The sequence below is a fragment of the Prunus avium genome, chromosome 8, assembly GCF_965620075.1.
Source record: "Prunus avium chromosome 8, drPruAviu1.hap1.1, whole genome shotgun sequence".
Classification (NCBI taxonomy): Eukaryota; Viridiplantae; Streptophyta; class Magnoliopsida; order Rosales; family Rosaceae; genus Prunus; species Prunus avium.
In genome coordinates this window covers 6,311,655-6,324,822 of record NC_142291.1, presented here as the reverse complement: position 1 = coordinate 6,324,822, position 13,168 = coordinate 6,311,655, and the positions used below count along the sequence as shown (strand labels likewise).

General features: G+C 37.7%; 2 protein-coding genes and 1 pseudogene across 2 annotated transcripts; 2 read left to right on the top strand and 1 right to left on the bottom strand.

Moving 5' to 3' along the window:
- Window positions 1-599: 599 nt before the first annotated feature.
- Window positions 600-5,719, bottom strand: LOC110762185 (Oxidoreductase family protein). Its single transcript, XM_021964788.2, has 2 exons — window positions 5,062-5,719; window positions 600-1,484 (listed from the first exon to the last, which is right to left on the bottom strand). Exons 1-2 carry the CDS (start codon window positions 5,524-5,526, stop codon window positions 867-869), a joined length of 1,083 nt encoding a protein of 360 aa, XP_021820480.2. The 5' UTR covers window positions 5,527-5,719; the 3' UTR covers window positions 600-866.
- Window positions 5,720-10,769: 5,050 nt separating this feature from the next.
- On the top strand, window positions 10,770-11,504 carry LOC148291227 (uncharacterized; annotated as a pseudogene).
- Window positions 11,505-12,133: 629 nt separating this feature from the next.
- On the top strand, window positions 12,134-13,162 carry LOC110762192 (18.3 kDa class I heat shock protein-like). Its single transcript, XM_021964797.2, has 2 exons — window positions 12,134-12,421; window positions 12,703-13,162. The coding sequence occupies exons 1-2, from the start codon at window positions 12,214-12,216 to the stop codon at window positions 12,951-12,953; spliced, it is 459 nt and encodes a 152-aa protein (XP_021820489.2). The 5' UTR covers window positions 12,134-12,213; the 3' UTR covers window positions 12,954-13,162.
- Window positions 13,163-13,168: the final 6 nt, after the last annotated feature.

Genomic DNA, 13,168 nt, shown 5'->3' with positions numbered 1-13,168 from the left:
CTATAAATATCATGCCCACTATACTCCACACATGATCGACAGATTAGATCGCATAAATGTCATGCTTTATTATTATTTGCCAAATTGCCGATTGTTTGCCTACTATAATATCATGCATTCTTGAGCACCGTATTTTAAATATCATGCCTACCGTCCACACATTCATACACTGATACATTAATAAAGTGCACCTCATTTTATCTTATATATGAGTATTATTAAATAAATACCGTACTGAATTAAAATGTTACACAAATTGCAACCCGAAATACCGTACCGACTATCCCTACCCCTTCGTATCCCGTACCACGGAAATTAGCGTAGCTTGGAACGGAAACTGTTTCCATTCCACGTACCCTCTTCTCCCTCTCTCAACTGGATGTTGGTCCAGCATATTTCCAGCAACCCAACCTTAAAAAAGTGCATAAAAGCACCTTGTCTAGGTTGGAGGAGCTATGAAGCTAAACTTATTATTATGAAAAGGGTTACCAGGTAACTACCGAACTGTCCCTATATTCATAGTGCTATTTGAATCTCAAAATATTACCTCGGTTGGGTATCCTCCTTACATGGGTCAGTATAAGAATCATTATTGCATCTAACCAAAACAAAGCTCACCAGTTTTATATTTCTCTTCACCCACAGATGTGATTTCCATGAAAATCACTTACAATTTTTACATTTAATTTATTTTTCATACATTTCGACAGTGGCGTTTCAATACAGCTCAAGTTCATCAAGCTCTGACCCAAATTGTGGATGCCATAAAGAAACTAAGCATACAGAAGAATGGGGATATTATTATTGACAACAAGGACACCCTAGCTCAAACAGAAGATGAACGACACATACCAGATGAGCCTCAGTTAATATTTGATATCAATAGGCTCAAAACCCTTGTCAATTGATGCCTTGACAGCATCCAGTACAATCTGTGTCTTCCTACTAAGGGTTGGCCACTTCTTCTCAGGTTTTGAACCATTTTTAATAGCACCTACCAAACGAGAAAACTCTCTTACCATGAGAACCTCCTGCGGAATATCTGTGGTAACAATGTGCTGACTTGGTGGGGGTACCCAACAGGTCACAAATTCATCAAATCCGGTTTCTGAAGCAAAAGAAAAACGGGCCTCTTTCTCTTGATGAGGGATAACAAAACCATCAACATGCAAAGTACCCTTTGTACCAACAGCAGTTATCTCCATCGTCAGACTTGATAAGAAAGAGCAGTGGAAGGTTGCCACTTTCCCATCTTCCCAATGCAGAGAAGCTCCACAAGATAAAATCACCCCCACTTCATTTAATATAGGGCCACGCAAAGCTATTACTGTTTTAGGCAGTTCATAGTTACTGACCCACAGGATTCCCCTGATACAGTACCACCCTGCATCCCCAAGAGCACCATGAGCGTCAAGGTCGGGCTTCACACGAATATCATTCTTGAGAAAATCAGGATCACTAGCAAATGTGAACACGGTGTGTATCTGCAGTACAGAAAGAGAATGCCTTTAAAAGAATACCAGAAAGTGGGGTTCAAAAAGATCAGTCCAGAGCTGCCACAAACAAATTATAATCACCTAATCCCACATATCATCTAATCTCTACCACTGCAACCTGAATATATGCCCTCTGAGCAGTATACATTTGCAGAAAGCCTAACACTACTAATCGAAGAACCGATCCAAGTGTAGAAATTAACGTACACAAGTTTTCTTTGTCAGCCTAATATTCTAGTACTATCATTTCTGGATTAGATGTACACGGTTGCACACTCAAATAACATAAATTGCAATTTTCTATTATTAAAATTACCAAATATATTGCAAGGATTGCCGCCCAAACCACCTGCCATTAACATGTCCTATCACAAGGCTAGTACGGTTGTCTTTGGATCAAATAATCTTTCAGTGTACTATATGGAACTAAAAGGACATGCTTTTGGTATTGCATTTGACTTGGGACAGGAAATCAGGCAAAGTTCATCCTAACCCAGTTATAGTCAAATGCAGATTAAGGCTAAAGCTTTACTCGGGGGTTCTGGGTTTGGGATTGGATTGGTAAAACCTAAACCCAAAACTAGCCAAATGGCTTCTCATATTCATGAGTATGGACAAGTCCAATAAGAATTATTCCCCTCCCTCATATTTAAAGAATACTACAAGAAGTACTAACCTTACTTTTCCATCATCTCATGTTAACTATTTCATAACGAAGTTTAATCTTTGGGGAGAAAAAAAAGTAAATTGGTTTCCAGGTTCAAAAAAGTTCTAATCCCTTCAAATTTCTTTCAAGTATAGGTTACAGAAGGCCTAAAAAGCTATTTGAATGAAGTCTGAATTCAGGATGCTAGCAAAGATTATATACAGAAATAATGGGTTATGTTATGCTTCCTAGAAAAGCTAGTAAAGCAGCTAATCTATAAGAAGGCTAAGAGAATGGAATATGGAAATGCCAAAAATAAAAAATTAATAACAATAATAAATATAAATAAATACATATATGATATATATATATATATATATATATATATATATATATATATAAAGGTAGAAAAAAAAATTCAGTGAAAATTAATAAATTAAATTGAATTTACATAATAATAGAACATAAAGTTTCTGCACAAATACGTTGAGAATGGAATGCAGTAGGCTATAAATCATGCTACTTTATTGACCAGCAAGCTTCAAATGTGCAAAGCAGAAACAACATTACACGACCTGCCAGTATAATTCAACTTATAATGGTCTTTGACAAAGTGCTAGACAGAAACTACACAACTAGCATCAGGAAGATGCTACCAGTCCAAACAATGGAACAATGATTCCATTGCATAATGAAATGCTAGGCTGAAATTTGAAAACTAAATAATGACCACTTCTTTTCTGATGGTCCAAAGCAAACACTACAGTCCGAAATTAAAGAGCTGCAACAAAGTACTGCAGTCAGCTTAATCAAATACAATATCAATGCCAACACATGCACTATCACTATGTTAACGTTCACCTCTTATAATATGTAGAGTACATTAATCATATAATTGTAGTACAAGTCCATTAAATACGCAGACACTCATATGTTTTTTTAAAAGATTGTGCAACTACATTGGACATGCTGCATTAAATAAACACTACAAACTACAAGGTCTTGGAGAGAAAGAGCTGGAAACTTTGAAAGGCCTCTATAACATAAATAATACAGACTATAGAAAAATACAATCTAGAAATATCCTCTTACACAGAACGTGAAGGATAGCCTAAATGGAAGGATGGTCTTTCTTAAAATTTCTGAAAGTAGTTATTGAGGTCAACCGGAATCCATAACAGATACCTTAATCCCCTGAAGTAAGGATTTGGAAACTCAGGAGCAAGAATACCATTAGTTGCTATGGCCAGGGAAGCTAGTTTTGTAACTGAGGACAGTTCGAGTTCTAGTTTTTTACGAGATAGATGGTTACTGTAGATAACAAGTGTGCCCTGAGCGGGATCCTACTTTTACTCTTTCACTATATTGGCTGAACGGGTGCCAAATTATTAGTAGCTAGGCAGCTAGGCCAGTAGTAGTACAGTTCAGGTCAGGTCATGAAGCTACAGGTTCCATTGGTGGTCGTGAGACAGAGGTCAGAGGCAACTTGTAATATAGATAGCCATGCATGTTAATAGATCTTCATCTATACTACTAGTAGCAGTAGTGGGGAATCGTTTTCTTAGGTAAGGTTTAGTTTCTTTAATAGAAGGATAAACATACTTATTACTATTTCTGCCAACTTGTTCGTTAGAAATAAGGTCATTTAATGTCTACAAGTGAAGATTGGCTGGATCCCCACTCCTTGGGTATGCTTTCAAAAGGGCCGTTTTCATGTGCTCGTGGTCTGTTGGGTTTTCTGTACTAGTGGGAGAAGGCAGGATTGGCGCATCTACAAGTGGACTAAACAGAACTACGAGTAACATGATTTGCCTGTAATACGAGTACGGAGAATAGCACACTGGTTTGATAACTTTAACGGATTTCAGTTCGCCAGCTCAGCTTCTCCTATGGCTATTTGGATAAAGGAACCTAGAGGAAATCATTTAATTTATTCTTCAAATCACGCAATTGTGGAGCAGTAGATGATTCCTGCTATTAGTTTCTAACTTGTTTCCTATGTTTTTTTAATATTTTCTGGATTTTTTGTTTAATTAAGATTTGGTTAGATTATTATAAATACCCCCATGTAATTCATTATAGATTAATTGAGTTATTGAGTTAAAGTTTGTTTTCCAGATATTGGAATTCTGGTGTGAAGCCAAACCCCTTTGTGTGAGCCAAGGACGGGTGTGAAACCCCTGGACTGATTCCAGACCTATCTTTATTCTTCTATTTTCTGTTTTTCATTGTTTTCACTTCCGCTAATCTGCCTAGATATTCAATTCACTCATATCCATCATCAATTCCTAACATCAACATCACTCTCTTTCTTGCCCACCAACTAAAACCCCACATATTTTCCAGCCCTGCAGCCCTCAAACTATCCATCAAAACAACCCTTGAAAATTTCTGAATTCTCTGCCGAATAGGAACTTGAACTACCCGTTTTTTACTTTCAAACCATCCACTATTTGCCGTTTTGCAATTATCATTTCAGATCCCAAATTCTTCTACAATCTGGAAACTTCTAATTCTACAAAACCACGCCATTAAAACACAGTTTGGAAATCCTAAATCCTACAATACAAACCTTATCCTGCCTCACTATTCAGGCTTTTTCCTTTTTATTTTTCTCCTTTTAAATCTGCCTGATATCATGTGAAGGGAGGTTGAGGCAAAAAACAATTCCACACCTAAAATGAGTCACTACCCAATTCACTACACTCAAGAAGTAAACAAAAGCACTTCAAAATGAAAACAGTACAATAACAATAACAATTGATAAAATGAAAAATAAAAAGAATTTTTCTAAAATCTACTTTCTTAAGAAAAACTGCGCATGCTCAAACATTCGCCTAATCGTTGACCAAAAGAAAAAAAAAAGTCCAATCCCTTATCCTTCTAAAAAAAACAATTGACAATTGAAGAAACACATACCGTTCTGAGCTGACCAAAACGGTTCGAGTCGGAGAGAAATTCCGACATCTTCGCAGTCCTCGGGTGGTGCATCCACATGGTACCGTCCATGATCTGCACCCCACTGGATTCGCACGCCTCGGCAATCTTGTCAAACTCCGCCACGTTGAGCGCTACAGGCTTCTCGAGCAGGATGTGCTTCTTCTTCTGGGCCGCCAGGACGGCCCACTTGACGTGTAGGCTTGTGGGGAGGGGGACATAGACGGCGTCGACGTCGGGGTCGTCCAAAACGGCGTCGTAGGAGCCGTAGATCTTGGCGTTGGCAGGGAAATTGTTGGCCTTGGCGAAGGCCGTCGCCTTGTCGATCGACCGGCTCCCGAGGGCGTAGAGAGTGGCGTTTTGGGCTACAGTGATGGCGCGCGAGACTTTTCGGGCTATTTCGGCGCAGCCCAGAATTCCGAATCGGATTGGCGTTTCGGCCGACATTTCGGGGGAGGCAATGGAGTAGAAATGGAGGAGAGTACGAGGGGGTGTTTTGCCGGTCTGTCTTCTATCTATGGTTTTTTCGTTTTTATATCAGAACCTTCCCATGTAACTCACACACTATACACATGGATGGATGCTAAGATTCAAACCCAGAACTTTGTATGACAAAGCAATTACTCTACAATACTACACTAATGGGTCCTTTGCCTTTCTATCAGTTTTTATCCAGTCAAAATTACGATTTTGGTTGGGTAGGTTTTTTTTAGATTAACTACAATAAACCCGCCAAAGTATGAGAGTCATTACAAACTCATACCCAACATTTATTGACCTGTTTGATCAGTACACAAAATTCAAAAAATCTTTCAAAATACTCCCTCTGGATACCAATTTTAACCTGATGTGGCATCCACATAGACTGAAAAACTAATAAAAAATTCTTATTTTTTAAATGAATGAATTTTTAAAATAAAATAACAGAAAAACTAAAAAAACATAAAAGACAAATAAAATATAAAAACTAAACTCATCTTTCGCCCTAATCTTCATCCCCGCCAACAACCACCTCCATCCCATCCCCATCCCATCCCCACAATGAGGGCGACCTCCCTCAATCCCCACGACTTCGTCCTCTCGATCCAACGATCCAGATCTATCATCATCCTCGTCAAGGCCAGTGCTCTGGTGAATCAGACCATCGCCGCCCTCTCCGCCCACAAAAACAAACCCACCCGTAGAACCCAGAACCCAACCTCCAAACACCCACCACCATCCCATACCACACTCCAATGCCAACCACTGCCCAATGACCCCATCGCACCCCAGATTTGAAACCCAGCCCCTTCATCAACCCCGCTCTCTCTCGCACAAAGGAACCTGGAAAATCAAGCCAACTCGATTCAAATATAAGTCCTACCCAACAAAAACAACCCTATATTCATATTTGGGTTGTTTATGCAGAGACGGGGAGAGCGGGAGACGGAAGGGAGAGAAAGAGAGGATTCATATATGGGTTCTTGTATTCATCTAATTTTGGATTTAATTAAATCTTCATTTTGAATTCTATTTCAATCCCTCCTCCCCTTTTCCGGCAACATCATCCTCTGCAATCCATCTCAGTACCAATTTACAAGAAACAATTGATCAATTGAGCTCAGATCAATGTAGACTTGCATTCCTTTGAATTGGATATTTTTCCTCAGCACACCCATCCATCCCAGATGTGGTGGATGAGAAAAATTAGTTTAGAGGGTGGAGTAGGTGGTGGTGGTGACTGTTGGGATATTTTTTTGTCACATTAATTTGCATATCGCAATCTCTTTCTCTTCTAATTGATGCATTGAACCATTATTCATTCATCACTGGAATTGGTTTGACATAGAACGTTTATTTAGGATATAATGGACCAAAATCTTTGGAATTCAGCCTCTTGTGAGGCCATCAAGTTATTGAGGATCTGTGCTGGGCAGCGGCGGACTCAGGAATTTTTCAGCGTAGTTGCAATTTTTAAAAGCTAAGAGCTTGCGAATAGAGCAGACTTTGTTGGGAGAGGTCCCCGCTTTGCGCCCGACAGTACCTCGAGGGTTAGTCCCCGCAATCGCGCGGGGGATACCTTGGTTTTCATCAAAAAAAAAAAGCTAAGAGCTTAAAAATAAATAAATAAATAAATAAACTTAACATCCTTATCATTTAAACAATACTAATGTTATTCATAATTAATTAAAAAAAATAACATTACAATTTGTCCAACCCTCCTTCCAACTTGTCCAACATGGTCCCTAAAATTCTCGGGTCCCTTCCTCCAATTTTTAAACTCTTTCTCAGTGAAGACATCGCTTCCAGCCTTTCCTTGTTTATCAAAGTCGCATTTAAAAATATAACAATGAAGACAAAATGTAGCATCTTTCTCTTTACTATACTCCAACCAAACAAATGAATCAAACTATTTCACAAGAAAACGTTGATTACAAGGACCCATAAGTGTTTGAGGCATGTCGTTTTGGCTCTTAGGCTGACAAGGACCCCTTTGCAGATAGGCTCTTCGGATTTGTTCTCGAAAATTGGGATTATAATAAGTCATTGGAGGTCTAAGTCCAGGGTCTGCAGGAAGATTAGCTAATATTTCATCTGACTCAGTGACCTCTGATCGTTTTGGACTACCTGAATTTTTCAAGGGAGGATGTAAAGTAGGCGGATTATTTGAAGGTTGATTTGAACTAGCCGGATTATTTGAAGAAGGGTTGGAACGAGCCGGATTATTTGAAGGAGGGTTGGAACTAGACGAATTATTTGAAGGAGGATTTGAACTCTTTCTCTGAAAGTACCGTTCCATAACTATACACAGAGAGCTAAATAAGAAAAAAAAAAAATTAAAAAAAGAATAAACAAAATTGGCTTTTGCTCAAGAAAAAAAAAATTTCATCCAACTCAGTGACCTTTGATCGTTTTGGACTACCCAAATTATTCAAGGGAGGATGTGAAGTAGGCGGATTATTTGAAGGTTGATTTGAACTAGCTGGATTATTTGAAGGAGGGTTGGAACGAGCCAGATTATTTGAAGGAGGGTTGGAACTAGATGAATTATTTGAAGGAGGATTTGAACTCTTTCTCTGAAAGTACCGTTCCATAACTATACAGAGAGAGCTAAATAAGAAAAAAAATTATTAAAAAAAGAATAAACAAAATTGGCTTTTGCTAAAGAAAAAAAAAATGCATTTAACATACTTTGGATTGGCGCACTCAAGAACGAAAAAAAATGCAGGATTCTTGTGATGCACACACACTTTGATGAAATTGGGTGATGTTAAATTGGTCTTTTATAAAGAGAATTCTCAATTCTACTTAATTAAGGAATTCCCAAAACTCAATTGAATAAAGAGAACTCCCAATTAAAACCCATTTAAGTAAGGAAATAGAAGCCATTTTGAAAAGCCCACGTGTTACAGCAGCAGTTTCCCCTTTTTTTTTTTAAATTAAAAAACCCTGGTCCAAAACAACGTCGTTTTGGCTAGGCTTCGTTAAAAAAAAAAAGCGCGCAGCGCCCAGTGGTTTGCGCATTTCGTCAAACACATTATGTGCATTGCTGGTCTGAAGCAGAGATGCAACTCCAGCACCTATAATGGCGATTTCCACTAACCGAAGGTGCATGTGCAGGTCCGCCACTGGTGCTGGGTGAGGAAAAGGGAGGGGATGCGTTCTAGGGATGGTGGTCGGGGAAGAGCAGATTTGTGTAGGATGGGTTGTTTTTCTTTTTCTTTTAGTTCTTTTTAAATTTTTTTTTATAATTTTAACTTTGTGAAAATGTTTGTAAATATCACTTTATTAATTTTTAAAATATTTTTGTTTCAATAGCTTTTTTGTTGTACTATTAATTTATTAAATATTTTTAGTTTTTTATTTTATTTTATCAAATAGTTATCTAACATATCTTTCTTGATGTTATATTGTTATGGAGCTAATCACCATTTTGATGTTATATTATGAGCGGCTTCTTGTTACAAAGATTTATGTGTTAAATAGAAAATATATTTTATTATATAGTTACTATTATGTGCTTGTAAAGAGATGAATTTTTCATTTCAAGATTTTTCACTAGTAATATAGTATACAAAATATAATTTATTTTGTAAAATGGCAGTTTAGTAATCAAACTTGCTTTCATTATGCGGATTAATGGATTTTGAATCAAATTTGCTTTCATTGTAACTTGTACATATATTTTTTTATAGATAAATTATGAATTGAAGTACTATTTTTTTTTTTTTTTGCGGTGATGTGGGCTAATAGTTTTAATGTAACTTTTGTCCGTTTTACTTTTGATTTTAACATGTGTTTGTTGCTCTATTGGGATTAGTATTTTAGATGTCATGTTGATATCTTTGATTGTACTGTTGAAGTTTATCTAATTAAAGTTTATATTTGATAAATAAATAAAAGGTACTATCTTTCTATTTTTTTAAGTGTTATTTTCATTTTAAAAAAATTTCGGAACTTTTACACAACAACCCCATGAGTTAACAATCCTGAATTCGCCATTGCATATTCAGTTAAACGGGTGAGCAAAAATGCTCCCATATTTTTATGGACAACTACAGTATATATTCTTTTCTATTTTTATTTACTATTTATTTGAATTTAAAAAATTGTGAATGTACCATTTTATCTTTATTTAATTAAGTGTATTATGTTTTAGTATTTTATTAACCAATGACAATTGTGAGAATTTTGAATATTTCGCTTTTAATGCATCCTGCCTTTATATATATAGCTTCTATTGAGGGATCCCTCAAATTAGCTTATTTAAGGGACGCTATTTTTGAACCCACTTCATATTATATTTCACTAATCCAAACCGTCTATTTTGTAGATACTCATTCAAAGATCATCTCTACAAAAAAAATCACTTGAATCCGATATCATTTGTCTACTCACTTGAATTATTGAAATTTTAGTACTTTCTTGAAGTACCGTGTTCATTGAATTTGTAGGACACAATTAGATATCAAAACGGTTTCCGATTTGTCTAATTTTTTTAAAGGATGATCTATGAATGTAGACTTAAAAAATAGATTGTTTGGATAATTGAAAAAAAAAATTCGTAAAAGACCCTAAAGGGTGTCGTTCAAATAAAATTATTTGAGGATATATATATTATGTTAACAGTTTAATTGATAGCTTGCCATACTTGCATGCCAAGTCAGGAAAAATTTTAAGTTGGGCTTCTGGTAAACAATTGCCATTGGCACCCAATCAAGGCTTCTTCATTCGGCTTGGCCCATCATGCGCGTATTAGCCTAGTGGAAATATTCGTATAGAAAAGTGTTTTCTCTTTTTATTTTCTTGCCAGAAAAAGAAAAGGTTTAATTTGTTAACATTATTTATAGGGTAAACTGCCGAATTGCCCCCTGAACTTGTACATAACTATCAATTTACCCCCTGATCTTTTTTTTTAGCGAATTAAGGGCTCAAATTAAATTTTATTATCAATGTTCCCCCTGCCGTCTAAATCATCAACATTTCATCCAATTTGCCGTTAAATATGAGGGCAAATTGGTAATTTCATATGTTAAAAATAATTAAATACTGTAAAATAAAATAGTATGACATAGAAAATGAAAAAAAAATATTTTAATAAACAGAGGGGTGGGACCTACCCACCCTTTATTCTCTCTCTCTCTCTCTCTGCAACCAAACCCTATTCTTCCCTCTCTCTACGACTCCCTCTCTCTTCTCCTTCATCTTCTCTCTTCTCGCTCTCTCATGGACTCTCTGCTAGCTAACTACGCCTCTTCTTTCGAAGAAGAAGATCAACAACAACCTCCCAAACCTGCAGCTTTGCCCTCAAAACCCAACTCTGAACCTTCTTCCTCTTCCTCTCTCTTTTCTTCTCTACCCAAACCCAAACCCCAAACTTCCTCTCTCTTCCAGTCCCTTCCCCAACCGAAACAAAGCCAAACTAAACCATCAAATCTTCGTCACGATGATGATGACGATGATGAAGACCAAGATTCAAAACCAACCTCCAAACCCTTGTTCTCCACGCTTCCTCCGCCCAAATCCCAAATCAACCCATTACCAATATCACATCCTCAGGCCGAAACCCTAAAAGGGTCGTCCAATTCAAGCCTCCCATTAGCTCTTATTCGATGAAGTCGTCCCAATTGGACGACGAAGATGACGATGATGATGAAGAAGAAGAAAGGCAAAGGCGAAAAGCGTCTGAATCCTCCGCTCAAACATCGTCCGGGCCTTTAAGGCTATGGGGAAAAAATCATAGGGGAAAGGGCGTGAATGGGTTTGGGTTTGTGGGTAGGGATAGGGTTTTCTTTTCTGTAAATCCCGATCTCATTCTTCCATGGCTGAATTTAATGAGGTTTGCCATTTGTGATTTTGTTCTTCTTTTTCTCTACTCTATGTTCCATGTTTCTGATTGGCACAAAGCCACTGGTGTGGCTTCTGGGAATTATCATGATTCATGAAGCTCCAATGGCCTTTTGAATTTGAGAGGTTGGGTAAAGAGATTGAGGTGAGGGTGGTTGTGGCTGCCAGGGGTTGGGTAAAGAGAGAGAAAGAAAGGTGATGGTTGTGGGGAGGGTTTTTTTTTTTCTGGCTCCGTCCCTGGCTGGTTGTGGTGATGAAGAGAGGTGTGATGGCAATGGTGGGGAAGAAAGGTGATGGCTGTGGAGAGGGTTTTTTTTTTTTTTTTTTTTCTCTTTTTTTAAAACTTTTTCCAAAAAAAAAAAAATATTTTTAATCATTTAACTAAAATTGGGTGAAATGTTGAGAATTTGGACGACAAGGGGAAAATTGAGAATAAAATTTAGTTTGAGCCCTTAATTCGCTAAAAAAAAGTCAGGGGGTAAATTGATAATTAGGTACAAGTTCAGAGGGCATTTCGGTAATTTACCCTTATTTATATGTCATGTCTATTGATTATCCATCACACGTAGCAAGAGAAAGAAGAAGCACGTGGCAATGTTTAAAAACAAGTGGCACCAACATCACACTGACAGGAAGGAAATTGTGACACCTATGCATGCCCATAATCTCCGCATGTTGAGTTAATATCCTAATTATTTGAGCTTCTACAGCAAAGAGTGTAAGAAAATCCAGTTAATATCCAAATTTGGTGAGAGAAATTAAGCTGTAGCAAGAGAGGGTTAAGAACGTCGTCGTTCTGAAGCATATATGCTGGGGTCGTGGCGAGGAGGGCATAGAGGAGGAGGGTGGATTGAGCCGTTGTTTGGGTCTGAAGTGTGGGACCCCTTCGGCTTAGGATTAGGAATATCTGACAGGGAACAACAAGGCGGCGGTGATGAAACCTCTGCTGTCGCTAATGCTCATTTTGATTGGCGTGAGACCGACAACGCTCACATCTTTGTTGCTGATCTTCCTGGTTTGTAGTTTCTATAAATCAACATATATGTGACATTCCTCTCTCTCTCTCTCTCTCTCTCTCTCTCTCTCTCTCTCTCTCTTGTTTGGTTTTTGTTTTCGTATTTATTTTGTAAATTTTGAAGGAGTAGAAAATTGGTGCATATATATATGCTAGAAAAAAATGAAAGAAGAAGAAGCGGCTACAGTGGGTTGTGCGGTAGGGTTGTGTGCACTGGTGTCACCCTGGTGTGAGTTCGCAAATACTATACTAGACCTGTTACGATTGTGCTCCAATTTCAGGAGTGAAAAAAGAGGACGTGAAGGTCCAAGTGGAGGACGGCAACATGTTGCAAATAAGCGGGCAGAGGGTTCAGGAACAGGAGAAGACTGATGCGGAGAGGCAGTTTCGTGAGGCAGTAGTTTTGGCTGCCCAAGAATGCTGCTCGGAAAAGATCAAATGCGGACTCGAAAACGGGGTGCTGAAGGTGACAGTTCCGAAGAAGGAAGCAGAGCAGAACCCAAAAGATGTTAGAACCATCGATGTGGCCTAGTGAGCTCTCTTGTAGAATTAAGCGATCTTTTTTTATGGCACTTTTTAGCTCAAGATGTTAGAACCATCGATGTCTTTTATGTATGCAAGTGATGCATTTTGGGCTCGATTCTACAAATAATTGGATTTTTTTCTTTACTTTTCATATAAATGGGCCTATTTTACATAAACAAACAAACTTAACACCTAAGTTTGAAGTTTTTAATTTCATTTTTT